Here is a 27,191-nt window from a genome sequence, read left to right as displayed (position 1 = left end):
CTTACATTACAATAACCTAAGCCTCGGCTGGCTATAGTCTACAAACACTAGGTTGTTTCGCCATTTGCCAAATTTCGCACACTATACTTCTTACCTGTTAACGCTTATAACACCTCTAAAACATTGCTTTCTTAACATACAAATTAACTGCATAGCCGTTCAAAAAAAAGTTTGGTTTTTAGATGTGTTCCTTTTTCGGATGTACAGATAAAGGCTATTCGACTTAAGTATTATAGATATTTTGTATGATGCAGATTAGTTAGAATTGTGGGCATTTTAGTCACGTACAATCCCCTCACTTCAAATTGAATCACCTTCACGAGCCATAATTCAGCTTCATGTATTAAAGTCAATTTCTAAGTTGTTGGTTATATCATCTTCATAATCTTGTTTATTTCCGGGAGAGACAGTTGTGTTTACTTGCTAGTTGACACTTAAAGATTTCTCCTTCATTAAATTCACCTCTTGTGTCCTTGCCTCTAGTTTGGCATACTTTGGAACATTCCACTCTGATCACTTTGCTCAATTCACAGTCCTTCAGGTTTTACACTTCAATCATGGTGCTGAAAAGGCCATGGCTTTTTCTACCAGAGTCGTGGCAATTTTTGTTCCTCCACCCTTCAAAGCTTGTTTCACAGGTTCTTTCCACAGTTTGTTCTTGCAAAGTTGACTTTTCCACATTTTTTGCCTGAAGTGATCATCACAGTCGTAGACATGCAAGCTTTTTGCCAACCCGTCTTTTCCACTTCTTTTGAAGGCTATGGCCCCTGAAAACATTCTGGCAATATTATTGAAGACTTGTGCTCCTGAGCTAGCTGCGCCCCTAGCAACAAATCAGCAATGACACTGGCATCTATGTGGCACTGTGGAAAATTGCCCAGGTATGCCCTGTGCACAAAAAGCAGGAAAAATCCAAGCTGGCCAGTTAACCACCCCATCAGTCTGCTTTCGATCATCAGCAAAGTAATGGAAGATATTGTCAACAGTGCCATCAAGCAGCACTTAGAAATAACCTACTCACTGACGCTCAGTTTTGGTTCCGCCAGGGCCACTCAGCTCCTGACCTCATTACAGCCTTGATGTTATGAAATAGAGAGAGTTTAAGTAAGCTATATTGGTATTTGTGGGTGTTAAGAATTAGTTTTATCTTTAAAGCTTAAGTTTGATTTGTATTTCTGTATCTGTGTTAAGAAAAGTCAAATTAAATTTTAGTTTCACTTTAAAAAGGTGCTTGCATTTCTAATGAGAATTTACAACTTAAATTAAACAGGAGTGGAAGAATTGGACTGTTGCCTAGCAACAGGGGTCCAGAGAGACAGGTTCATCCCACAGACACATGTAGAAAAGCTAGAAACAGCAGATTTGTTTTGGAGTTCAGTTGGTTTGAAGACAGCTGTGAAGCAGAAGCAGCCTAATAGGAACAGATGGCAAAACCCAAACCAAGGAAAACCCAAAAATCCAGGAGAGTGGAAGAGGGGAACATCCAAAGCAGACTTTCTAGTCAAAGGAAGGAAGGAACCTGGAAAAAGTCCAGTTAATGAAGTTGAGTGAGGGGCAGAGAGAAAGGTGCCAAGGTTCAGATTCAAAGAGACAAAAGCTGCAGAAAGCAGATTTAAAGTGAGAATGGCTTGCAAGAGGCAAGATGGTCCAAAGAGACAACTGAAGGTCTGTAATTCTGCCATGGGCAAGTGAAGCAGTGGTACTGTTAACGCAGAGTCAGTGAGAGAGTGGAAGGCAGTTTAAATGCATGTGGTGACCAGGGAAGAGGAACATCTGAAGGAGAGTTCGAAACCCTGTAGGTGAACCCTCGTGGAAGGCTTCTGTGAGAAAGCGTCGGTTTGGGAGAAGATTCCAGGGTGAGGTCTTGGAGAATGAAGATTGGAAACCCTCATGTGAAAGATGGAGTTCAGTGAGACAGTGTGACAAGCATCTGGGGGAGTTGAGGTCATCTGGTTGAGGTGGCATCTGTCACTTGGTTTCAAAGTGTGGTGTGTCTTGACCTCAGGGTGCCTATTGGTTTACATGGACTGTGTACTTACTGTGAATATTATAGAGTATAAGATAGCTTTTGTAACTTGTGTTATCCTTACAAATTTCTATATACCTGTAAAGATGTAGTTGTGGGTGAAGGAATATTGTAATTTAGTACATCTTTTCTTGTTGAATAGATGTTTTATTCTATCAAGCTGAGCTCCACTCTGGGATCAGGCTTATCCAGGGGTAATCTCAACTGGGATCATAACACTCTGTCCAAGCATGGACAAAAGAGCTGAACTCCCAGAGGTCAGGTGAGAGTGACTGCCCTTGACATCAAGGCAGCATTTGACGGAGTGTGGCATCAAGGAGCCTTAACAAAACTGGAGTCAGTGGGAATTGGGGGGTTGTGGGAAAGCTCTCGACTGGTTGGAGTCATACCTAGCACAAAGGAAGATGGTTGTGGCTGTTGGAGGTCAAGCATCTCAGCCCTGGGATGTCACTGCAGGAGTTCCTTAGAGTAGTGTACTCAACCCAACCATCTTCAGCTGCCTCATCGATGACCCCACCATTAGAAGTGGGGATGTTTGGTGATGATTGCACAATGTTCAGCACCATTCGTGACTGCTCAGATACTGAAGCAATCCATGTCCAAATGTAGCAAGACCTGGACAACATTAAGTCTTGGGCTGATAAGTGGCAAGTAACATTGGTGCCACACAAGTGCCAGGCAAATACCGTCTCCAATAAAAAAGAATCCAACCATTGTCCCTTGATGTTCAATGGCATTACCCTCGCTGAATACCCCATAATCAACATCATGGGGGTTACCATTGACTAGAAACTGAACTGGACCAACTGTATAAATACACTGGCTACAAGAGCAGTCCAGAGGCTGGGAATTCTACAGAGAGTAACTCACCACCTGACTCCTGAAAGCCTATCCGTGATCTACAAGGCACAAGTCAAGAGTGTGATATAATACTCTCCACTCGCCTGCATGAGCGCAGCTCCAACACCATTCAAGAATCTCAACACCATCCGGGACAAAGCCAGTTTGATTGGTACCTACGAGATTCACTGCAGCAACTCACCAAGCCTCCTTCAACAGCATTTTGAAACCAGCAACCTCTACCACCTAGAAGGTCAACAGCAGCAGATGCTGGGGCACACCGCCACCTGCAAGTACCCCTCCAAGTCACACACTACCTGACTTGGAATTATATTGCTGTTCCTTCACCGTCGCTGGGTCAAAATGCTAGAACTCCTTTCCTAATAGCACTGTGGGTGTACCTACACCACATGGACTGCGGCAGTTCATGAAGGCAGCTCAACACCATCTTCGCAATTGGGGATGGGCAGCAAATGCCAACCTAGCCAGTGACTTTCTCATCTGAAAGAATTTTAAAAACCAGTAATGAACCATAAGAACCTAAGAAACACGAGCAGGAATAGGCCATCCAGCCCCTTCAGCATGCTTCGCCATTCGATAAGCTCATGGCTGATCTGATCTTGATCTCAACTCCACTTCATATCTGTTTCCCATAACCCTTGGCTCCCCTGCTGTTAAAGAATTTGTGTATCTCAGCCTTGAATATATTCAGTGATTCAGTCTCCACATCTCTGGGGAATCATAACCATCTGAAAGAAGAAATTCCTCCTCATCTCCGTCTTAAATTAAATTCAGTCTCCACAGGTTCAAGTCAGTGTTTATGCTTCTCGTGAGCCTCCTCCCACTCTTCATCTAACCCCATCAAAATATCCCTCTATTCCTTTATCCCTCGTGTTCCCCCTTAAGCGTATCTTTGCTAGTCACCTCAAACCCGGCTTGTGGTACTGAGTTCCTCATTTCTAACCATTCTCTGAGAAAAGCCGTTTCTTGTGAATTCTTCCCTGCAAGTCGAAACTTCTTCTCTACATCTGACCTATCAGGCTGTTTAATAATAAGGACCTTTATCAGGTCACCCCTCAGTTTTCTCTATTTTAGAGAAAAGAGCCCAATCTGTTCAATCTTTCCTGATAGGTATAAACTTTTTGTTCTTATATAATTCTTGAGTCTTTCTTGCACTTTCAAACTGTTTGCATTCGTCCAATTGTGGTCTAACCAAGATTTTATACAAGTTTAACACAACTTTTCTGTTTTTTGATACAAGTTTAACGGAACGTTTTCAAGAACATAAGTAATAGGAACAGCTACCAGTTATACATATAAGATAAAAGCAAAAAACTGCGGATGCTGGAAATCCAAAACAAAAATAAAAATACCTGGAAAAACTCAGCAGGTCTGGCAGCCAGACCTGCTAAGTTTTTCCAGGTATTTTTATTTTTACCAGCTATACATGTTGAGGCTGCTTCACTATTCAGTTAGTTCATAGTGTATCTTCATCAATTCCATTTTTCCACCCTATCCCAATATTCGCAGAATTCCTTAGTGCCCAAAGTTCTATCAATCCCCATCTGGAATATAAACAAGAGAGCATCCACAGCCTAGCATCATTAGTGGCTAGCTGGCTGAAGATTGTTGGTTCAGCCTTATCTTTTGCACTGCTGTGCTGGGCTCCTCCATCATTGAGGATGGGGATATTTGTGGAGCCGCCTCCTTCAGTGAGTTGTTTAATTGTCCACCACCATTCACGACTGGATGTGTTAGGACTGCAAAGCTTAGATTTCATCTGTTGGTTGTGAGATTGCTTAGTTCTGGTTTATCACTTGCTGCTAATGCTGTTTGGCATGCAAGTAGTCCTGTGTTATAGTTTCATCAGGTTGACATCTCATTTTTAGGTATGCCTGATGCTGCTCCTGGCATGCCCTCCTGCAATCGTCATTGAACCAGGGTTAATCCCCAGGCTTGATGGTAATGGTAGACTGGGGGATATGCTGGGCCACGAGGTTACAGATTGTGTTTGAGTACAATTCTGCTACTGCTGATGGCCCACAGCGCCTCATGGATGTCCAGTCTTGAGTTGCTAGATCTGTTCGAAATCTATCCCATTTAGCACGGTGGTAGTGCCACTCAACACAATGGAGGGTATCTTCAAGGGGGGACTTCATCTCCACAATGATTGTGTGGTGGTCACTCTTACTGATACTGTCATGCAGGCAGGTTGGTGAGGATGAGGTCAAGCATGTTTTTCCCCCTGCCTCAGACCCAGTCTAGCAGCTATGTCCTTTAGGACTCGGCAGGTGGTGAGATGATACAAAACTTAGTGTGATCGTGAAGGAGAATGGTGACTTCTAGAAGGCTGGCGGAATGGGCGGATGAGTGATGGATGAAATTTAACGTTGACAAGTGTGAAAAGATACATTTTGCTAGAAAAAACAAGGAGAGGCAATATAAAATAAAGGGTGGAATTTTAAAGTGGGTGCAGGAACAGAGACATCTGGGAGGGTATATCTGCATAAATTGTTGAAGGTGGCAGGAATGGTTGAGAAAGGAATTACAAAAGCAAACAGCGTCCTAAGCTTTATAAATAGAAGCATAGAGTACAAAGGCAAGGAATGTAATGAACTTGTACAAAACACTGATTTAGCCAGAACTGGAATATTTTGTCGAATTCTGGGCACTGCAGTTTAGGAAGGCTTTAGAAAACATGCAGTAGGAATTTACTAGAATGGTTCCGGGGATAAGGGAATTCAATTACGTGGATAGATTGGAGAAACTGGGCCTGTCCTCTTTAAAGATGAGAAGGTTGAGAGGAGATTTGATAGAGTTGTTCAAAATCATGAAACATCTAGACAGCATAGGTGGGGTGTAGAGAGAAGTTTCTCATTGGTGCAAGAGTCAAGAACCAGAGGACACAGATTTAAAGTGATTGGCAAAAGAACTGATGAAAGAACAAAGGCAGTCTGAGGAAAAGCTTGCTAATGCAGTGAGTGCTCTGGAATTCTCCGCTTGAAAGGGCAGCGGAGAAAGATTCATTCGAGGCTTTCAAAAGACTGTATAAGAGGAAAATGTTTGCAGGACTACAGGGAAAGGGTGGGGAGGAGAGGAGCCACCTTGATTGTTCTTATGAAGGGACACATGGGCTCGATAGGTCAAATTACATTCTTCTGAGCTATGATTCTGTGCCCTTCCATTTATTTGATTGCCAAGTCTTTCAATCAGGGTCAAAATAACATTTTTTTTCTGGAGCTCTTTGAAACTTTTTGGGGGGCTACTTTTTATGGGGCTCCTGAAGATAAAGCCTCCTATTAAATGATATTAAAGAAATGAGAGACTCCCTGCTGGGCAGGCACAATGTTGCCTGTTTCCCACCCTCTCTCTGTTGGCCTGATAGACCTCTGTCTTCCCCTCCAACCCCCTTCTTTTTCATCAGTGTCTCTCTCTTTCTTCCCCCCCGCCCCAATTCCTGTGTCTCAGAAACAGCCACAGCTGCTTTACCTGCATTGGATCTGCCACCATCTTAGCCTCCCTCTCTATTTCAGATCTGTGAATGGCAGTGCCCAGATCCCAATTTTCCTCTTTTATGTTGAAATAGGAAGTAGTTGTAACTGGGTGGGGAGGGGACTGTTTATTTAAAGATAATTTTTTAAAAAGGTTCATCTCAGAGTATTCACTCGGCAGCTTCCAGAAACAGGCACCCTTTTTCCCCCTCAATAAGAAAAACACAACTCTAAAAAGATTGTAAAAAAAAAATTCCAATGGTGGAAAAGTTGAAATAGACTCCTAAGTTCTGAGGTTCTGGTCTGAGGAGAATGGTTTGTTTCTTCCTCTGCCTCTTCAACTCAGGGTAAAGTTTTTTTTTCCCCTTCAGTTCTCCTCTCTCCATGCTGACTGTTCCAGCTCCTCCAATCCCAGTTTCCCTCCCTGCTGCCCTTGCTGCTCCTACAATCATAGATTCTGTCTCTGGTGGAGCAGCAAGAGCGGAAGGGAGCTGGAGCAGCCAGCATGGGAGAGACAGAATCTGTGTTTGGAGGAGCAAGCACCTCGCAGGTTCTGTCTCTTCCACACTCGCTACTCCTCTAATCAAACTCTGCAAGTTTTCCCGCTCTCAATGAGATGCCTGTGCCTACAATTGTTTATTCCTGGATCATGGAGGAGTCATAATGTAAAGTCATGTTATACAGAGGTGACCTTTCTTGAATTCTTTGCCTAAGTATGATATTACTTTATGTTTTTGTTTTATCAAAGGCTACTTGTTTTGTTTCAAGGCTAATTTGCCTGCCACCCCTGTGTGTTTTGAACCATGCTTTTGTCAAGATGTTAGTATAGCAAACCTTTTGGAGAAATAGGAAATACTGACAGCAACTTCCTGTTTCTACATATAACTGCCTATGTGCTCCACCAGAAGTTAGTCAGTTACTTTTTAATAATTGTGAGCGCTGATAATGTCACCATTATTTTTACTGCAAAATCTGGGTCAGTAGTCTCTTGTGAACCATGAAAAGCACTTGGGTCTCAATGATAACTCCCTAAACTGTGGCAAGAGAAGTTCGTTGCTTAGGGATTTTTTATCCATGGGTTCAGCCATTTTGAATATTCAGATCTTGCAGAAATAGTTGACTTGAAACCATATGCAAAACTGTAAATTATGTTATGACGTTGCAAATGATGTGTGCCAGGTGAACCAAATCCACAGGGGAAACTTGGTCACGCTATCACAATGGTTTTGCAATTTGTATTATTATGAGAAGATGTGCGCACTGAATTCCAAAGTAATGAGTCCACCAAGACCTTTAGAGATTTTCAAAATTAAAATTAAAATATTTATTACAAAATAAAAGCTTTGAAGCACATATGTAAGATTATAAATACAATAACAACTCCTAAGATTTCTAATTAGCCTGACTTCTAGTTGCACACCCTCTTTAAGGCAACAGTCCAAAATAGATTTTAGATTTTTTAAAAAACCAGCAAGTTATCACAGTACCCACTTGACAGTGGAATTCCAAATAGTTTTTTCCAACTTTAGTTACTGGACAGAACAGACTAATGCACAAATGGCTGGAGGCTTATTCAAGGCTGACCATTCACGAACACACTCCTGTTAGATCTTATAGGCCCCCAACATAGCCTTTCATTCTCCTTTATATATTTTTCTCTCTCTTTAATACGTCAACTTCATTGTTCCATATGTCTTTGGAACTGTACTTTTCCCATAATATAAAAATTTTTATGCTGCCAATATTGCCAGTAACCTTTGGGATAAATGAGCACAATCCTTAGCCTTGCTTATCTGGCTAGTTGTAAACAGACTAACATCCCTTTGAAATCCAAACAATCCCATCACTTATCTAAACATGCAAATTTCCTTCACACCTTACATGCTAAGATAGCATCCATGTCTACTCATTAGCATTTCAAGTACATTTCCACATCTAGCTTCTTTTGATAATTTCAAGCTTGCAGTCTACCTGACTCCAAAATAACTAAATTACACAGAATCATACACGCTTATACCCATAAACCTACTTTACAACAAACCAGAATAATGTTATGAAAAGTATTATACTTTTGTAACAATTAATATGTAAAATATATATTAATAAAAGATAGTAATTTAATATGTATAAGGAACCATCTTTTTTCCCTAATCTGTATATGACATACCATGCAAGTGATATGTCAGGGACTTGTCTCTGCCACAGACATTAAAACATTTTTACACCAATATAGTTTTTTAAATCCTTTTATCGCAGTGGTTTTGTAATTCTCAAAAAATAATTGAGGATTTTCAACTTTTATCATAAATAATAAGCAAATGTCTTCCATTTATCTATAAATTGGTTATACTAGTGAGAACAGTTGCCACTATCACCAGTTATTAAAAACATGTACGTAGCAATAAATAGTGAGTGAACAGAATTTTTCCAGTACCACTGTGTGATATTAACTACGTATGTTTTGTGTCTCAATATTTGCTGATGCCTTGCAGCAAGGCATGTAGAAGTTGGAAATATATTTATCCAACATTTGCAGTTGGGTGCCTGGAAGAGTGTCACATCTAACTGTGAGGTTCATTTGTTAGCATTTATACGAGTGATTAACAAAGTGCATTTTTAAAAATCTAATTTAGCATTAATTTGAATTCACCTTTATGATTTATGCGCATCAGGGGTTAGGTGATATGGTGGTGATCCATGCCTTTGGCTACTACTATTTAGTTCTGAAGACTGTGTTTCATTTGAACCAGGAAGAAGAGATGAGTGGATTTGATTTCCAGCAGCTGTTGAGGATCACAGTTGCCTCCCATTTCATGAGCTTTTGTCTTACTTAAATTTGAAGCAGAAACTCACTGGCATCAATTTATAAGCTTAGGGCTGAAAGAGAGGAGACAAAGTTTTTTTTTTTCTTTATTCATGTGTTTTGGGAAACCTGGATTTATATTTTCGAGTGGATATTACTTGTATTGTCCAGAGACTCCCTGAATTTCTTTTAGAAAGCAAAGTAAAACTATCACAAAACAAGTTAAAACATTTTTCAATAATTTATAATTTTTAAATCTATTTTTCTTTTCCCACCTATTTTTAAATCTTTCGTTTCATCTCCACCTTTTAGCCCATTGCGATCCCTCGATTCTCTCTCTCTCTCTCTCTCTCTTTCTCCCCCCCCGCCCCAAACTAGGGCCGTCTGCCACTTGTTTGTCCTGCTTTCTACCCTTGATGTCACCATTAGCACATTCCTTAGATAATATCTCCACTGTCAATCACCCCTTTGTCCTTCTGTCTACGACATCTTTGGCAATCTCATCTTTGCCTCCATCTGTCACTGGCCCTCTATCCAGCTCTACCTGTCCCACCTCCCTCTACCAGCTTATATTTCACCACATTTCTATATTTCTTTAGTTCTGATGAAGTCATATGGACTTGAAAGGTTAACTGTGTTCCTCTCCGCAGATGCTGTCAGACCTGTTGAGTTTTTCCAGCTATTTTTGTTTTTGTAAAACATTTTAAAGTTGTTTAATATGGAAAAGAATAGGTCCTGCAATTGAGTTAAATATAAACTAATTTCAATGATAAAATTGCATTTAGAATGTATAAGCATTGCCCTGGTGTAGAGGATATACTCTGAATGCCTTAACTATTTTTGAGCTAGCTTTCGTAGTGACTGTAAATGCCACACAGAGCAGAATGCACTTTTTATGAGATTGAAATTGAGACGTCAGCTCCATATGGGGGTGGGGGGGTCTTTGCATAGTCGCTAGCATAATGCTAAATGCAAAGCGAAGAAATATTCTATTGTCGAGTACATTTAGCCTTCACTATGCTAAACAGAATCAATTGTACCAATCTATTTCTAAATAGAATATATCTAATCGGAATTGGTGGGCGGAGAATTAGTATTTCCATTTATTTATATTGCCTAGCTGAAAGTGTGGGCAGAAAAATTGCTTCCATACTTTATATCCTGCTAATAGGGGGTGCAATGTCAGTAGGCTGGGGTGATTGACCCACTTTCTCTTTCTCTCTGACCTCCCCCTATGGCACAGTGGTATTGTCACTGGACTGGAAATCCAGCGACCAGGTAATGCTCTGGGGACCCAGGTCCAATTAAAAAATTCTGGAATTAAAAGTCTAATGGTGACCATGAAACCGTTGCTGACTGCCATAAAAACCCATCTGGTTCACGAATGCCCTTTAGGGAAGGAAATCTCCTGTCCTTACCTGGTCTGGCCTACATGTGACTCCACACCCACAGCAATGTGGTTGACTCTTTTAAATTACCACTAAAGGGCAATAATGGGCAATATCCCATAGCCCACAAACAAATAAAAAAAAGTGACCATTCATAAAAGGTGAGTGACTTGCTCCTAAGAAATATTCCCAAGCCTTGGAGATATGATGTTCCCCTATACGTAGTGGTAGTTAACATGGGAGGAACAAACCCATATCTGACTTAAGATGAAAGCAAAATTCTTTGGACCAAAAGAAGAGTTCTGAAAAAGTCATATTGGACTCGAAACGTTAACTCTGTTTCTGTCTCCACAGATGCTACCAGACCTGCTGAGTTTTTCCAGCACCTCTTTTTATCTCTTATTTGACTATATTGACCTAGAAGTGTGATGCACCGCTCTGCTCCTTTTTGCCCAATATTTGGTAGGTGGAGAAGTGGTTGGCCTTCATTGATTATCTTGCTCAACAATGCAGCTAAGATTGGGAGCATGCTAGGTGAAATGGAAAACATAATGTTCCACAAATGTGTGAAACACAAATGCTCACTATCATTGTCAAGGTATACTATTCATAGGTTATTTCACTTAACAAAATGTAGAATAAGCAATGCACTGTTGTCACTTTTTAAAAAATATTTTTCTTTCAAACGTTCCCCCTTCATTCTTAAGATGTTGGCTTCTTGCTGGGGTTTGGCATTGGAACTGCTGATCAACTTCTAGTATATCACTCAAAAGCTATTTTTCATGTATGAGCAAATGAAGGGTAACATCACAGATGATCCCCTCGCCTAAAATTCACAATCCTAGTAAGAATAGCGGAATAGAATTCAGGCATAGGAATCGAGACAATTTTTATTCAATCCAGTATCTCTATGGCCAGTGTAATACTCCTACCTCCACTGAGATTAGCTAATTTGGTAAAGGTGAGGAATCAAACCTCAAACCTTTACAAAATTATGAGTGGCATGGACAGAGTAGATAGTCAGAAGCTTTTTCCCAGGGTGGAAGAGTCAATTACTAGGGGACATAGATTTAAGGTGAAAGGAGAAAACTATAAAGGTGATGTGCGGGGCAAGTTTTTTACGCAGAGTGTAGTGAGTGTCTGGAATTCGCTGCCAGAGGAGGTGGTGGAAGCAGGTACGATAGTGGTATTTAAGAGGCAGCTTGACAAATACATGAATAGGATGGGAATAGAGGGATACGGACCCCAGAAGTGCAAAATGTTTTAGTTGACGGGCAGTATGATTAGCGCAGGCTTGGAGGGCCGAAGGGCCTGTTCCTCTGCTGTACTTTTCTTTGTTCTTTGAGCTCAAACTGTCATTCAACTTTAAAACTTCTTAAGTGAAGCTTAACTTTTTGACCTGAAGAAGGCTAGATGTTGCAACATACAATATAAGATTTAAAGATGTAATTTATATTGCATTAGCTTTAAGGTAAGCACCACTCCAATAGATTTGGGAGTGTTTAGTCCTATAGTAGCGATGTGGACAATGAAGTTACCACTATCAATTGCCCTTCTCCCCTCCTTACAAAAAAAATTTGTAGCCTATGGTAGGGAAGAGAAAAAATGGATGTGAAGCATTTGAAAATCTGTGGAGAAGTGAGGGACAATTGGCTGGCTTTTTGACATTCCATATTATTTTTTTCAGAACTTCAAGACTGAAGATTTCCAAGAGCAATGGTTAATCGACCTTCATTACTGCTTCAGAATCTACCTTACAACACAGCACAGAAGTTCAGCTAATTTTCCAGTTACCTTTTAAAATGAAAGAAATCCAGCAAAATAATGATACCCACTCTTTAAAAAGTGCTACATCAGAGAACAATTAGATATGGTGGATTTGCAGCTCCATAAATGTAGAACTGAGTTTACAAACCTATAAAATAAGATGAAAGCACTGTATGCTCAGATATTCCTCGGGATAGGTATCTTTAGCTTGAAATCCATAGAGATAACAGTGCTTCATTTGTTGTATAATGGAGATTAGACATATTCATTGGTTCTGAGTGATGTAGCATATCTCAAGAATAATACATTCCTTATTCTGTTGGATAACTTCCTGAAAGTATGAATGGGGAGCATTCTACACAACATATTCACAGGAAATTTCTGTTTGCAATAATATTTCAAGGTTGTGCTCAGTGAAAGTGGAAAGATTTTAATAAACATGTAGAAATATCTTTTTATTGCAGTTTCTTGAACCAATTGCACGTGTGCCTAAAAACGTCCTATAGCTATGTCAAATTTGCTTTTGTTTCCCTGACCAAAGTCATTTTCACCGCAATCCATTTATATCTTTGTGGTGACAGAAATACTCCCTGCCCTTTTTTTTTTGTAAAAGTGCAACTTAATTCTTTCCTAAATTTCCAAGTTTGAATCTTAATTATGTATCCTTTCACCTATCAATCTACATGACTCATCACAGCTCCTCTTTAAGGGCAAGATATTTACATGTTTTTGTTTGCGATCATTTATTTTGTTACACCAATAAACAATTTGAATAAAAGTCTTTATTGAAAATGTATATATTCATTTAATAAAAACTACAAAAATAATTAATCTGTAAGAACATGAAGCATTTCTGATACAAAAGGTTGTTTTAAAAGGGCAATGACAAATATTTCTAGATACATTTAAACACAGGTAAAATAGATCTATAACAATTACAATGGTCTTGTAAGTTATGGAGTACCATCAGATAATATTGTTCACCTAGTGCAATGTGGATGCAACATGTATTCATTCCATTTGTCATATTATAGCTAATTGCTGTATTTGGACATTTCTTTCCAAACTTCAAGCATAATACTGTACATTATGTTAGTGCTTGCAAGTGAATGGGTAGGTAATATTTAATCATTAAAATGATACATCATGGTATTTTACAGTAATGAAAGGACATGTACATTATGCATGGAACTATGTCAAAAAGTCAGACCAATCCAGTTGAACCAGCAGCTCCTGGCTATTCCTGTTAATTGTCATTTTTTAAAAACTTAGTAGTTTGGAATAAATAATTTTAATAAAACAGCACAGGAGACAGTTTTTGTGTGGTTTCAATTTAAATTTACAAATAATTAGAATTTAAAGTAGACAAGAATAAATGTTGATGCTGAAGGTTTAACCTTTTTCATCTGAACTTTAACATAATTCCTATTAAACCCAATTGTCATATTTTACCTCAGTGCCAATGAGATTTCATGCAATTGGGAGTGTATTGCAAACTGAAGTCTGCTGGATTTGTATTCATTATCACATCTGTGTAGCAGGTGTTAACAAAAGGGCATTTGATGATTTACTAATCAAAGACCATGAAATTTGACTACTTGAGGGGCTAATCATTTGAAGGATGGCAATATTTCACATACAACTTAAAAAGGTGTACTAAGTATATATAATTTTAGGTTTATGATTGCCCACCCCCCACTAAGATTTTTTAATTTAAAAATAATTTCCATGGGAATAGCAAGTTAAGTATACATTTCAATTTATTTATTGTACTTTAACTTTCATTTCATTTTAACATTTCAATTCTAGGAACTTCTATTAAATTTGGCTGCCTTACTGGGCTGGCTTGAGTATCTTAATGTTACTTGATTATGTATGTAGTTGATTAGCTGTTCTCCAATTATTTTTCTCAGTTGGGCTATTGTGTAAGAGTGCAAGTTTGAATTAGTGACAGTTAATCTTGAATAATTAAAGATCAATGGAATTACAAAGACCCAGTAAGGTATGGAGTCAATTGGGAGTTGAGCTTTAAGTTCCAATCAGCCTACAATTAAATTTGAGTGGTTAATGTGTTTAAATTCATCACTTTTTTAGGATACGACTGCTTAGTTTAACAGAAGTCAGTTGAAACCTCTTATGTGCAGTATCTGTGCAATATGAAAAATCTTGGACACTTGGGTGTGGCCAAACAAGCATGTGTGCAGAAAGTATTTTCAATTGCATGTGATCAATCTCTCAATTTCTGATCTTGAGCATATGGGGATGTGCCATTTTATATCGGGATTGGAGAAATCATGGATTGCACATTGCAGGAGTTGGTCACCTTGCAGGTGGAGTGAATCAGTAAGGAAGAGAAGTAGATGACCATTCATTGGAGTAGGAAATGGAGTCAGTGCAAGTGATTGCCAAGGAGAGGAGGGCGAAATTCCATAGGCAGAGGAGCAGACAAGGGTTTTTGATGTCACAACTTTTCACAACCAAGATTCCTAAATGATCCACTTTTTAGGTATGTTCTCTAGTTAAATGTGACTGAAGAGGTGGCATTGTGGGACAAAGTTGAGATTCACAGAGCCTTGATAAGTTTTGGGTGGAGAGATCAGCACAGGATAATGGGCTTCATCTAAAAGTGGCAGGACCTATGCTCTCACTGGGAAAGTAACAAATAGTTGTTTGGTAATACAAAACTTGAGTATTGTTGAAAAAAGAGACATTCATTGTCAAAGCTTTTCGTCTTGCACTCATCAGGACAATTCGCAAGAAAATACCAATGTCTGGAAAACAACATATTTATACTGTATGAGAAGAGAGTGCTGATTGGTTGGCAAGTGGACTCTGGTATTACTGTGAAGAATGCACCAGTTGATGGTGATTGACAGTTAAATGCCAAGCATTATTTGAAATTTTAAACCAGGCAGCTTGACTCTGGTCAAGATATTGACCAAATGAACGAGCGAATGGCTGTCACTTATTTTGTTTAGCTGAATCAGGCCCAATGTGTGTTAATGTTCTTTCTGTCTGCAAAGAACAGGGCTTCCAGTCCATGTAATTGCACCACACTATTGAGCCTAGCTGTCAATTTCAAATTGGTTGTGTGTAATTCTTAGCACACTGAGGATTCTGCCCCAAGAGATTTGAGGTAGTATTGGGACTGTGTGCTGGAGCATTATAGGTTGAGATTTAGCTGATCTTTTTAACATTTATGAACAGTTTGATAGTGAATAGGAAAGATAGTTTCTTTGGTTGATTAAACAACTACATTATAAATCTATAGTTATCACTCCAAGTGAGGAAAGAAGTTAGAGGAATTTTATTATGGAGAATATTCTTGTTACATGGAAAACTTTGCCCAGAAAATGATTACAGCTGAGACTGTTGTATCTATTTAGGGCAATTTTTAATAAATATTAGCAAAGGTACAAGGCTTTGGAGATGAGCAAGGCTGTGGGGCTATTTTTAGATTGCTTTAGCAAAGAACTGGAACAGATATGCACTGAGATCGCTGCCTCCTGAGCTGTAAGCATTTTTGGTTTTGTAGAAAAAAAGGGAAAGTTATATAAAAGAACAAGTATTGGGGATTAAAACAGGTAAGATTACTGAACCGGTGTGTTGAAATGTATGCTAAATACACAATGATTTATGAATGAAATTGTTGACTCATGGTACCAACACACTTAACCACAGGCAGGGCAAAAATATACAGCGTCTTAGCTGTGAACATTCTAAGTAACCAGGATAACAGACAGGTTAATGGACTGATTGCTCCTCCCAATCCTGACACGTCAATGTTTTGGAAGAAAAAAATGTAAAAGTATGGTAAAATAATGGTAAAACTTTCAAAGGAGTAACTGAGCAGAAATCTCTGGGAGGTCAAATTAATGAAGTTTTTTAAAAAGGAAAAAGCATTTACAATCCTGTTTTATAAATGGGGGAGTATCTAAAGTGAAGAGAATGTTAAACGTACAAGTAGCTGATTCAGCTGCAGTTGGAACATTATGTTACGCCTTGTTGATCTACTTTAGAAAACTTTCGAAGTCATGCAAATGGGATGCATAAGGGTATTTGGATTGAGAGACTTTATTTGTGAGATTAGAGAAACTGGCTCTTAATTGGATAAATCAAATAGAAAGTGTTCAAAATTATGAAAGCTTTTGATAAGGTAAATAAGGAAAACTATTTCTACTGGTAGTGAATTGTTAACTGAAGAGCACAAACTGAAAGTCATTGTTGAACATAAATTTAAAATCATTGTCAACTGAAGGGACAGGCCAGGAGAAACCATTTGTTTACATAGAAGGGTGTTAGGATATTGAATGCCACCCCAGAATCCAAAATTGCTTTTAAAAGGGAAGTGGATAAATATTTGAAAAATAACATTTTTAAATGTTGTGGGAAAAGGACAAACATAATGGAAATAAGTTGGTATCTTGGAGTTGACGCTGACATGATGGACTGATTGGCTGCCACCTATAATGTAACTTCTATGATTTAGATAAGATATTATAGCAGTGCATTTTTTCACATTCTATGGTATTATTTAATCCCTGTAGAATTAGAGCCTCTTTTTAAGAACATTTGTCTAAATACACCTCAGTAAGCTTCAGTGAAAAGCAAAAAGAACCTGTACACTTCAATGGGCTGAACTGGGCACATTTCCATCTTGGTTACAGTCCTGCGTCACTGCTTTATTCTTTTGGTTTAGTTCTGTAGGTCTTTGAAGTGTGTGGTCTCATGTTGTAGGAGAACTGTTTGGAATTTCCAGCGTTTCCCAAGAGCTGAACATGCTGAAGATTTCTCACTGTGGATGAAAGCAGACAAGTCAAACACAACTCTGAAATTGTATGTTGTGTCCCTCTCTTGTTTTTGCATAAACATTTATTTTGTTACAAATATTCCATGATTCATGATATTTCTTTCTATATATTTGCCATTGGAGGTATAAGAACTGATTTTGTAAGTATAAGTCACAGAATAAATCACGTAACTTGCTCCCAGCCTATCAAGGTATCTATGCCATTTAAAATAAGCTGCTGGAAGATGCTCAAGTCTGGGCTAGGTAGTACTGTCCTTATTTTCTTTTTGTGCCTATCCCCACAGTCATTCTGAGATCGGGTTCTTTGGGGTGCAGGAAATCAAACAAAGAAACAGAAAACTTAAGGCACAGAAGTCATTCAGCCCATCATATCTATACCAGCTAATAAAAATGCTCCAGCCTGATTCCACTTTCCAGCTCGTTGTAGGCCTGTATGCTACAACACTTCAAGAGCAGTTATAAATATTTTTTAAATGCAATGAGAGTTCCAGATCTCACCCACCTCTGATTGAAAGAAATTCTCAACTCCCCTCCAATACTTTAAATTCATGACCCCAGGTTACTGACCTCTCTGTTAAGGGAAATAGGTCCATTCTATCCACTCTATTTAGGCCCCTCAATTTTATCCACATCCATTCCAAAGGAAACAACCCCAACCTATCCAATCTTAACTCATAGCCAAAATGCTCCATTCCTGGCAACATCCTTGTAATTCTGCTCTGTACCCTATCTTTTTCAATCACATCCTTCCTATATTGTTGGGACTAGAACTATTAGTGTTTCATACAGTTCCAGTGTAACATCCCTGCTCTTGTATATAAAGGAAAGGTTCCTGTATGCACTGTTAATTACATTATCTACTTGGCCTGCTACACAATTCACTTACCTTTCACAAAGGCATTACCTCACATTTCATTGGGTTAAATGCCATTTGCCACCTTTCTGCCCATCTAACAGCTTTCACTATAAATCTCACGACCAATTTTTGTATGGATAGCCTCTTTTTTAAATTCATTTTTGGAATGTGGGCATCGATGACCAGACCAGCATTTATTGCCCATCCCTAACTGCCTTTAAGAAGGTTGTGGTGAGCTGCTGTCTTGAACTGCTGCAGTCCATGTGGTGTATGTACACCCACGCTGCTGTTAGGGAGAGAGTTCCAGGACTTTGACTGAGCGACAGTGAAAGATTGGCGATCTATTTCCAAGTCAGGATGGTGAGTGGCCTAGAGGGGAACTTCCAGGTGGTGGTGTTCCCATTTGTCTGTTGCCCTTGTCCTTCTAGATGGTAGTGGTCATGGGTTTGGAAGGTGCTTTCTAAGGATGCTTTGTGAGCTCTTGTAGTGCATCTTGTAGATGGTACACACTGCTGCTGCTGTGCATCAGTGGTGGAGGGCGAGAATGTTTGTGGATTGGATGCCAATCAAGCGGTCCGCTTTGTCCTGGATGGTGTCAAGCATCTTGAGTGTTGTGGGAGCTGCACTCATCCAGGCAAGTGGAGAGTATTCCATCACACTCCTGACTTTTGTCTTGTAGATTGTAGAAAGGCTTTGGTGAGTCAGGCGGCGAGTTACTTGCCACAGGATTCCTTGCCTCTGACTTGCTCTTGTAGCTACAGTATTTATATGCCTAGTTCAGTTTCTGGTCAATGGTAACCCCAGGATGTTGATAGTGGGAGATTCAGCAATGGTAATGCCATTGAATATCATGGGCCGATGGTTAGATTCTCTCTTGTTGGAGATGGTCATTGCCTGGCATTTGTGTGGCATGAATGTTACTTGTCAGCCCAAGCCTGGATATTGTCCAGGTCTTGCTGCATTTGGACATGGACTGCTTCTGTGTCTGAAGAGTCACGAATGTTGCTAAACATTATCGATAGCACAATAATCAAGAATCACAGAGAACATCCCCAGTTCTGACCTTATGATGGAAGGAAGGTCATTAATGAAGCAGCTAAAGATGGTTGAGCCTAGGACAGTACCCTGAGGAACTCCTGCTGTGATGTCCTGCAACTATGACAATTGACCTCCAACAACCATCTCCCTTTTTGCAAGGTATGACTCCAACCAGTGGAGTTTTCCCTGATTCCCAATGACTCCAGTTTTGCTAGGGCTCCTTGATGCCACACACAGTCAAATGCTGCCTTGATGTCAAGGGCAGTCACTCTCACCTCACCTCGGGAGCTCTGCTCTTATGTCCATGTTTGAACCAAGGCTGTTTTGAGGTCAGGAGCTGAGTGGCCCTGGCGGAACCCAAACTGAGCTTCAGAAGCAGGTTATTTCTAAGCAAGTGCGCTTGATAGCACTGTTGCTGATCCCTTCCATCACTTTACTGATGATCACAAGTAGACTGATGGGTTGGATTGGGTAATTGGCCAAGTTGGATTTGTCCTGCTTTTTGTGTGCAGGACAAACTTGGCAATTTTCCACAAAGCCCAGTAGATGCCAGTGTTGTAGCTGTACTGGAACAGCTTGGCTAGGGGGCGCAGCAAGTTCTGGAGCACAAGTCTTCAGTACTATTGCCAGAATATTGTCAGGGCCCACAGTCTTTGCAGTAACCAGTACCTTCATCCATTTCTTGATATCATGTGGAGTGAATCGAATTGGCTGAAGACTGATGTCTGTGATGCTGGGGACCTTGGGACGAGGCCGAGATGGATCATCCACTCAGCACTTCTGGCTGAAGATTGTTGCAAACTTTTCAGCCTTATCTTTTGCACTGATGTGCTGGGCTCCTCCATCATTGATGATGGGGATATTTGTGGAGTCCCCTCTAGTGAATTGTTTAATTGTCCACCACCATTCACGACTGGATATGGCAAGACTGCAGCACTTAGATATCATCCATTAGCGTGGAATCGCTTAACTCTGTCTATCGCTTGCTGCTTATGCTGTTAGCATGCAAGTAGTCCTGTGTTGTAGCTTCACCAGGTTTACACCTCATTTTTAGGTATGCCTAGTGCACTCTTCATTGAATCAGGATTGATCCCTTGGCTTGGTGGTAATGATAGAGTGGGGGATATGCTGGGCCATGAGGTTATAGATTGTGGTCGAGTACAATTCTGCTGCTGAAGGCCCACAGTGCCTCATGGATGCCCAGTTGAGTTGCTGGATATGTTCGAAATATATCCCATTTAGCACGGCGGTATTACAGATTCTTTACAGGGCAAGAGGCCATTTGTCCCACTGAGTGTGCACTGGCTCTCTGAAAGAGCATTCCACCTGGTCCCACTCCCCTGCCTTATCCCTGTAACCTTGCACATTATTTCTTTTCAGGTTGCAATCAATTTCCAATTTGAATACCTAGATCGAACCTGCCTTCACCATCCTTTCAGCAAGTTTGTTCCAGACTCCCACCACCGTCTGGATGAAAAAAAAATCCTTCTCATCACATTTACTCCTTTTTCCAATTATTTTGTATCTGTGCCCTCTAGTTCTTAATGCTCTCCTGAGTGGAAACAGTTTCTCACTATTTACCCTGTCCATTCCCCTCAGGATCTTGAATACCTCTAACAAGTCTCCTCTCAGCCTTCTTTTTTTCCAAGGAAAACAGTCTCAACCTCTCCAATTTATCATCATAGCTACAGTTGTTTATCCCTGGGATCATTCTTGTGAACCTCCTCTGTATTCTCTCACACCCTTCCTCAAGTATGGTGCCCAGAACTGGATGCAATACTCCAGATGAGGCCTGACTAGTGTCTTAGACAAGTTCAACATGACCTCCTTACCCTTGTACTCAATGTTCCTATTAAAAAAGCTTAAGATACTATATGCTTTATTAACTGCTCTCTCAACATGCCCTGCCATCTTCAATGACCTATGTACATATCTACCAAGGTCCCTCTGTTCCTGCACCTCCTTTAGAGGCTCTCCTTTCGAACCATCTGCAAACTTTGAAATCAGGCCCTGCACACTACAGTCTAGGTCATTCATATATATCAGGAAGAGCAAGGGTCCCAACACTGGCCCTTGGGGAACTCCACTACAAACCTTCCTCCAATCCGAAAAACAATCATTTATCACTACTCTCTGTTTCCTGTCACTGAACCAATTTCTTATCCAAGTGCCTACTTTCCCTTATATTCCATGACCTAGAATTTTGCTCACAAGTCTGTTGTATGGCACTGTATCAAATGCCTTTTGAAAATCTATATACATCACATCAACAGCATTTCCCCTATCAATCTTCTCTGTTACCTCCTCAAAAAACTCCAAGTTAGTTAAACACGATTTTCCCTTAATTATCCTGCACTTGTCTAAGTGACTATTGATTTTATTCTGAATATAGTTTCCAGAAGTTTCCCTGCCATTGAGGTCAAACTGACTGGCCTGTAGTTCCTCGCACCTCTTTTTGATCAAGGGTGTAACATTTGCAATTCTCCAGTCCTCTGGCATCTCCCCTGTGTCTAAGGAAGACTGGAAGATTATCACTAGTGCATCTGCAACTTCCCACAGTACCTTTGGATGCATCTCAACTGGTTTTGGTACCTTATCTATTTTAAGTAAAGAAAGCCTTTCTAACAGGTCCTCCTCAACTGTAAATTCTTCTAGTGTACCAGTCACCCCCTCTCTCACTTTGGCCTGGGTAGCATCTTCTTCCTTTGTAAAGACAGTTGCAAAATACTCAATCAATACCTCCCCTATTTCTCCATCTTCCACGTGCAAGTCCCCTTTCTTGTAAGTAATCGGCTTTAATCTTTCTTTTACCACTCTTTCATTATTTACATGTTTATAAAAGACCTTGAATTCCCTTTTATGTTAGCTGCCAGCCTCTTTTCATGCTCTCTCCTTGCTTTTCTTATTAGTTTCTTCATTTCCCCTATGGTCCTTTCACATTCAGCCTGATTCTCCATTGTATTTTCTACCTGATATCTGTCATATGCACACTTTTCGTCTTCACCTCTATTTCTCTCATAATCCAGGACGTCTGAATTTATTTACCCTACCTTTCCCCTTCAAGGCAATATACCTTGGCATTGCCTGCAATACTTTTTCTTTGAAGGTGGCCCATTGTTCAGCCACCGTCTTTTCTGCCAACATTTGATTCCAACTCCCTCAAGTCAGATGCATTCTCATCCCATCGAAACTGGCTTTCCCCCAATTAATTATCCTGTTCTGGATTGTGCCCTGTCCTTTTCCATGACCAACCTAAACCTTATGATTCAATGATCACTGTCCCCTACAGGCTCTCCCACTGATATATGGTCCACTTGGGCCAACTTATTCCCCAGAACCAGGTCTAAAAGTGCTTGTCCTCTCATTGGACCGGAAACATACTGCTGCAGAAAATTACCTTGAACACATTCCAGGAACTCTTGCCCCTCTTTATTATTCCTATCTCAATCTATTTTTGGATATTTGAAGTCCCCAATTATGATTATAATTCTTGCAACTCTGTAATTTCTTTGCAAATTTGTTTCTCCACATTCCTTCCGCTAGCTGATGGAATATATATACCAATCAATGTTATTGCACCTTTTTCATTCCTTACCTCTAGCCAGAGAGATTCCGTCCTTTACCTCTCTGGAACACCCTGTCTCTCCGGCAGTTTAATGCCATCTTTAATCAACATTGCCACTCTCCGCTGCACCGCAACCCCCCCCCCCCCCCCCCCCCCCCCCCCCCACCCCTTTCATCCTTTCCTGTCTCTCCTAAACACCTTGTATCCAGGAATATTTATTGCCCAGTCCTACCTTTGAGCCAGGTCTCTGTTATGGCAATAATATCATCATTCCATTTGTCAACCTGTGCTTGTAGTTCACCAATCTTATTAACCACACTCCATGAGTTCACATACATGCACATTAGCCCTAATTTAGGCTTTTTACTTTCCCCCTTATTCTGACCCCATTTAATAACTTACTATTGCCTACTCTAATTCTATAAAACTCTCCCAAGTATTCCATCTATCTTGATACAATTCTGATATAACCTCATTATCAATTGATACTTGTCTATTTCCCACTGCCAGTTTTTCTCCTCTCCACTCTGAATTTCCCCTCAGGTTCCCATTCCCCAGCCAATCTAGTTTAAACCTTCCACAACAGCAGGAGCAAACCTCCCCTCAAGGACATCAGTCCCAGTCCTGTTAAGGTGTAACCTGTTCTTCTTCTGTAGATCCCACCTGCCCCAGAACTTGTCCCAATGCCTCAGAAATCTAAAGTCCTCCCCCCTACTCCATTTCTCCAGCCATGTGTTGGACTGTTCAATCTTCCTATTCTTATGCTCACTAGCACGTGGCACTGGGAGTATTTCTGAGATTACTGTTCTTGAGGTCCTGCTTTTTAATTCCCTTCCTAACTCCCTAAAATTTGCTTTCCGGACCTCATCCTTTTTCCTACATATGTCATTGGTCCCAATGTGGACCACGACCTCTGGCTGCTCATCCTCCCCCAAAAGAATGTCCTGAAGCCGCTCTGTAACATCCTTGACCCTGGCACCTGGGAGCCAACATACCATCCTGGAGTCACGGCTACAGCCACAGAAATAACCATCTGCTCCCCTGTGGAATCGCCTACTACTATAGAATTTCCACTCTTCCTCCTCCCCTCCTGTGCAGCTGAGCCACTGGTGGTGACACGAACTTCGCTCTTACTAATGTCCTCTGAGGAACCATCTTGCTCCCCAGTATCCAAAATGGAAAAGCAGTTAGAGAGCGAAATAGCCTCAGGGGATTCCTGCACTTCACCAGCGTATCTAAGAGAAACAGGCAGGATCACCCATTCCCCCTCTTCCTGTGTACTTCTTAGCTGTGGTGTGACCACCTCGCTAAATGTGCTATCCACATAATCCTCAGCTTTGTGGATGCACCATGGTGACTCCAGCTGCTGCTCAATCTCCGCAACTTGGAGCTCAATTTTCTGCAGCTGGTGACACTTACTGCCGGCGTAGTCATCGAGGGCACTTTGTGCCTGCATGACTTCCAACATCCTGCAGGATGCACGTTCTACATGGCCGAACTGCACTGACGTACCTTAAACTTTATATAAAGTGCTTACTACAGTATTTATTTAATAATTTATTTTAAATATTTTCTTAATCAATTTAGAATAATTCTTATTTATACTACAATCTGCTGTGCTTATTAAATGCTAGTACCACCCACAAATACAAAAACCTTTTCCTTAATTACACAGGTTTGTGTTTTAGGACTCGCACTGTTATCAATCTCCCGAATGCCTCTCCACTTGTGCTGTTTTCAGATTACTGACTACCTCTCCACTCGTGCTGTTTTCAATCTCCCGACTGCCTCCCCACTTGTGCTGTTTTCAGATTACTGACTACCTCTCCACTCGTGCTGTTTTCAATCTCCCGACTGCCTCTCCATTCGTGCTGTTTTCAGATTCCCAACTACCTCTCCACTCACTATTTTCTATCTCCAACTGCCTCTCTACATAAAATGATGGAGGGTATCCTCAATGTGATGATGGGACTTAACTCCACCAGGACTGTGTGGTGGTCACTCCTACTGATACTGTCATAAACAAATGCATCTGCAGCAGGCAGGTTGGTGAGGATGAGGTCAAGCATATTTTTCACTCTTGGTTCTCTCACCACCTGCTGTGGACCCAGTCTAACAGCTACATCCTTTAGTACTTGGCTAACTCGATCAGTAGTGGTGCTACCGAGCCACTCTTGATGATGGACAATGAAGTCCCCCACCCCGAGTACATTCTGCGCCCTTGCCACCCTCAGAGCTTCCTCAAAGTGGTGTTCAACTTGGAGGAGCACTGATTAATCAGTTGAGAGGGAACAGTACATGGTAATCAGCAGGAGGTTCCCTTGCCCATATTTGACCTGATGCAATGAGACATCATGTGGTACGGAGTCTATGTTGAGGACTCCCAGAGCAACTTGCTCCCACTGTGCCGCCACCTCTGCTGGGTCTGTCTTGCTGGTGGGACAGGGCATACCCAGGGCTGGTGTTGGTGTCTGGGACATTATCTGTAAGATATGATTCTGTGAGGATGACTATGTCAGGCTATTGCTTGACTAGCCCGTGGGACAGCTCTCCCAATTTTAGCAAGGAGGATTGTCAACAGGGTGGAATTTGCTGCTGTCGTTTCCAGTGCCTAGGTCGATGTGCCGGGTGGTCCGTCCAGTTTCATTTTGGACTTTTTAGCAAGTTGATACAACTGAGTGACTTGCTAGGGCATTTCAGAGGACAGGTAAGAGTCAACCACATTGCTGTGGGTGTGGAGTCACATGTAGGCCAGACCAGGTAAGGACAGATTTCCTTCCCTAATTCGCATTATTGAACAAGATAGGTTTTTTTTTTCTGACAATCAGCAATGTTTTTTTTATGTTCATTAGATTATAATCCCAGATTTTTATTGAGTTCAAATTCCTCCACCATCTGCCGTGGTGCGATTCGACCCCTGGGTCTCTGCAAAACCATTTGCACTGTTTTCAGATTCTTGACCGCCTCCCCTGCCTCCACCTCTTTTGCTTTGCTTACCAGCCAGGCTGTTCAGCTGGGCCTGGTGATTAATCCACTTTCTAAAGGTGCAAAATCCTTTAATATTTCCTGTCTCACTACATTTATATACCTTAGGAACATATTTGTTCTCAACCCGCACAACCTCCTCTTTGAAAACCTCCCACTGCTCTGACACCGAATTACCTTCAAATACTTGTCACTAGTTCACCTTCGCCAAACTACATGTCATCTTGGTAAAATTGGCCATTCCCCAGCTCAACACTTTCACCCTTGGTCTATCGTTGTCCTTTTCCATAACTGCTAAACTCAACTGAATTATGATCCTTCCCAACAAAATGCTTTCCCACTCATACTGCTTCCCCCGTTCAGCTTCATTTCCTAAAGCTAAATACAGAATTCTCCCTTCTCTTGTTTAGCTTGCTAGATACTGGCAAAAAAAAAATCTCCTGAATGCACATCAAAATTTCTGTACCCTCTCTACCTTTTACATGTTCAATCTTACTGTGCCATCTTTATGGTTTATGTTGATGAAAGGTTAACTAAGACAATCTAATTTTTTCGAGATGTTGCATCTTCTGTTATTTCTGATCTCAATGCCTAAGGGAGATGAAGCAGTGCATTCATCCATAAGGATATGCAATTACAAGAAAATTATATTAAATTGTTTTTTGTTGGCTGAAGTCCATTACCAAGTGTGATCTAAAGGGTTTCTCTGGGTTTGTACCAATGACCAATAAATCTGAGGGCTCCTCATTGTCTGGAGAAAGCACCATACTGATGACATTTGACTACAGCAAGGATAGAGGGCTGTAATTAAACAGTTTGCTAGAAGTGGATTCCACAATCTATTTTCTAGTTAATGATACAGGTGTGCATGTATACTTCCCAAAAGCTGGCATTAAGTAAAAGGCGGGGGGAATGGCAATGTTCTTGGAGGAGTTAGTGCCTTCCTTTGGAGAAGCTATTCAAAGACTGTTGAATAGGGTACAGTTTGTGGTGCACAGTGTTCCACAGCACAGTTGTGATATTTATGCACTAGCAGGGGACCCTGGTGAATTCTTGTCAGTACCTGTGAGTTTTAAGGTGGTTCTTCTTACTGTTGCACTATGTTTACTGGAAGCCCATGTTATAATCTGAAAGGAAGTGCCTGGAATTTGCTCTTGTGAGAATGTAGAATGTAGAACAGACGTTTTTCAGGATGTGGGCCACATTTGTTGCTGCACCCTGGTTGCATAGGTTGGGGGAGTTGGATCATTTCCTTGAACTGCTGCAACTGTGGTGCTGATGGGGGTTTCTACAATGGTGTCAGGTAGGGAATTTCAGAATATTGACAAAGACGATGAAGGAATAACAACATAAAGCAAAGTCAAGATGGTGTGTTACTTGGTGATTTTGTTCCTACAATCTTACTCCTCTTGTGCTTCTCCATAGTGAAGTTTGCAGTGCTGGGAGATGCTGTTGAATAAAGCTTAATGAACTACTACAGTATATGTTTCGTAGATAGTACATACACACTACAGCCATAGAGTTCCACTGATGGAGATAGATTCAATTTACACTAATGGCAGGGACACTCATTAGGTGGAATTCTTTGCACAGGATGATATGGAGTTTGAGTATTTTTGCAG

General features: G+C 40.7%; 2 protein-coding genes across 18 annotated transcripts in view; one reads left to right on the top strand and one right to left on the bottom strand.

The window, feature by feature from the left end:
* Positions 1–13,107, top strand: part of tex10 (testis expressed 10) — a 159,509-nt gene extending 146,402 nt beyond the window's left edge. For all 5 annotated transcript variants that reach the window (XM_041184795.1, XM_041184794.1, XM_041184791.1 and 2 more), the window contains one exon: positions 12,236–13,107. In XM_041184795.1, the coding sequence (XP_041040729.1) occupies positions 12,236–12,349 (114 nt within the window). In that variant the 3' untranslated portion in view covers positions 12,350–13,107. The remainder of the gene's footprint in view (positions 1–12,235) is intronic.
* invs (inversin) overlaps positions 13,079–27,191 on the bottom strand; it is a 429,324-nt gene continuing 415,211 nt past the window's right edge. For 12 of the 13 annotated variants that reach the window (XM_041184776.1, XM_041184778.1, XM_041184775.1 and 9 more), the window contains one exon: positions 13,079–17,110. In XM_041184776.1, coding sequence (XP_041040710.1) covers positions 16,998–17,110 — 113 coding nt within the window. In that variant the 3' untranslated portion in view covers positions 13,079–16,997. The remainder of the gene's footprint in view (positions 17,111–27,191) is intronic. The other variant, XM_041184790.1, reaches the window with a different exon arrangement.

The sequence above is a fragment of the Carcharodon carcharias genome, chromosome 3, assembly GCF_017639515.1.
Source record: "Carcharodon carcharias isolate sCarCar2 chromosome 3, sCarCar2.pri, whole genome shotgun sequence".
In the NCBI taxonomy this organism is placed as follows: domain Eukaryota; kingdom Metazoa; phylum Chordata; class Chondrichthyes; order Lamniformes; family Lamnidae; genus Carcharodon; species Carcharodon carcharias.
The sequence above is the reverse complement of the archived record's forward strand: the minus strand, read 5'-3'. Positions and strand labels throughout refer to the sequence as shown.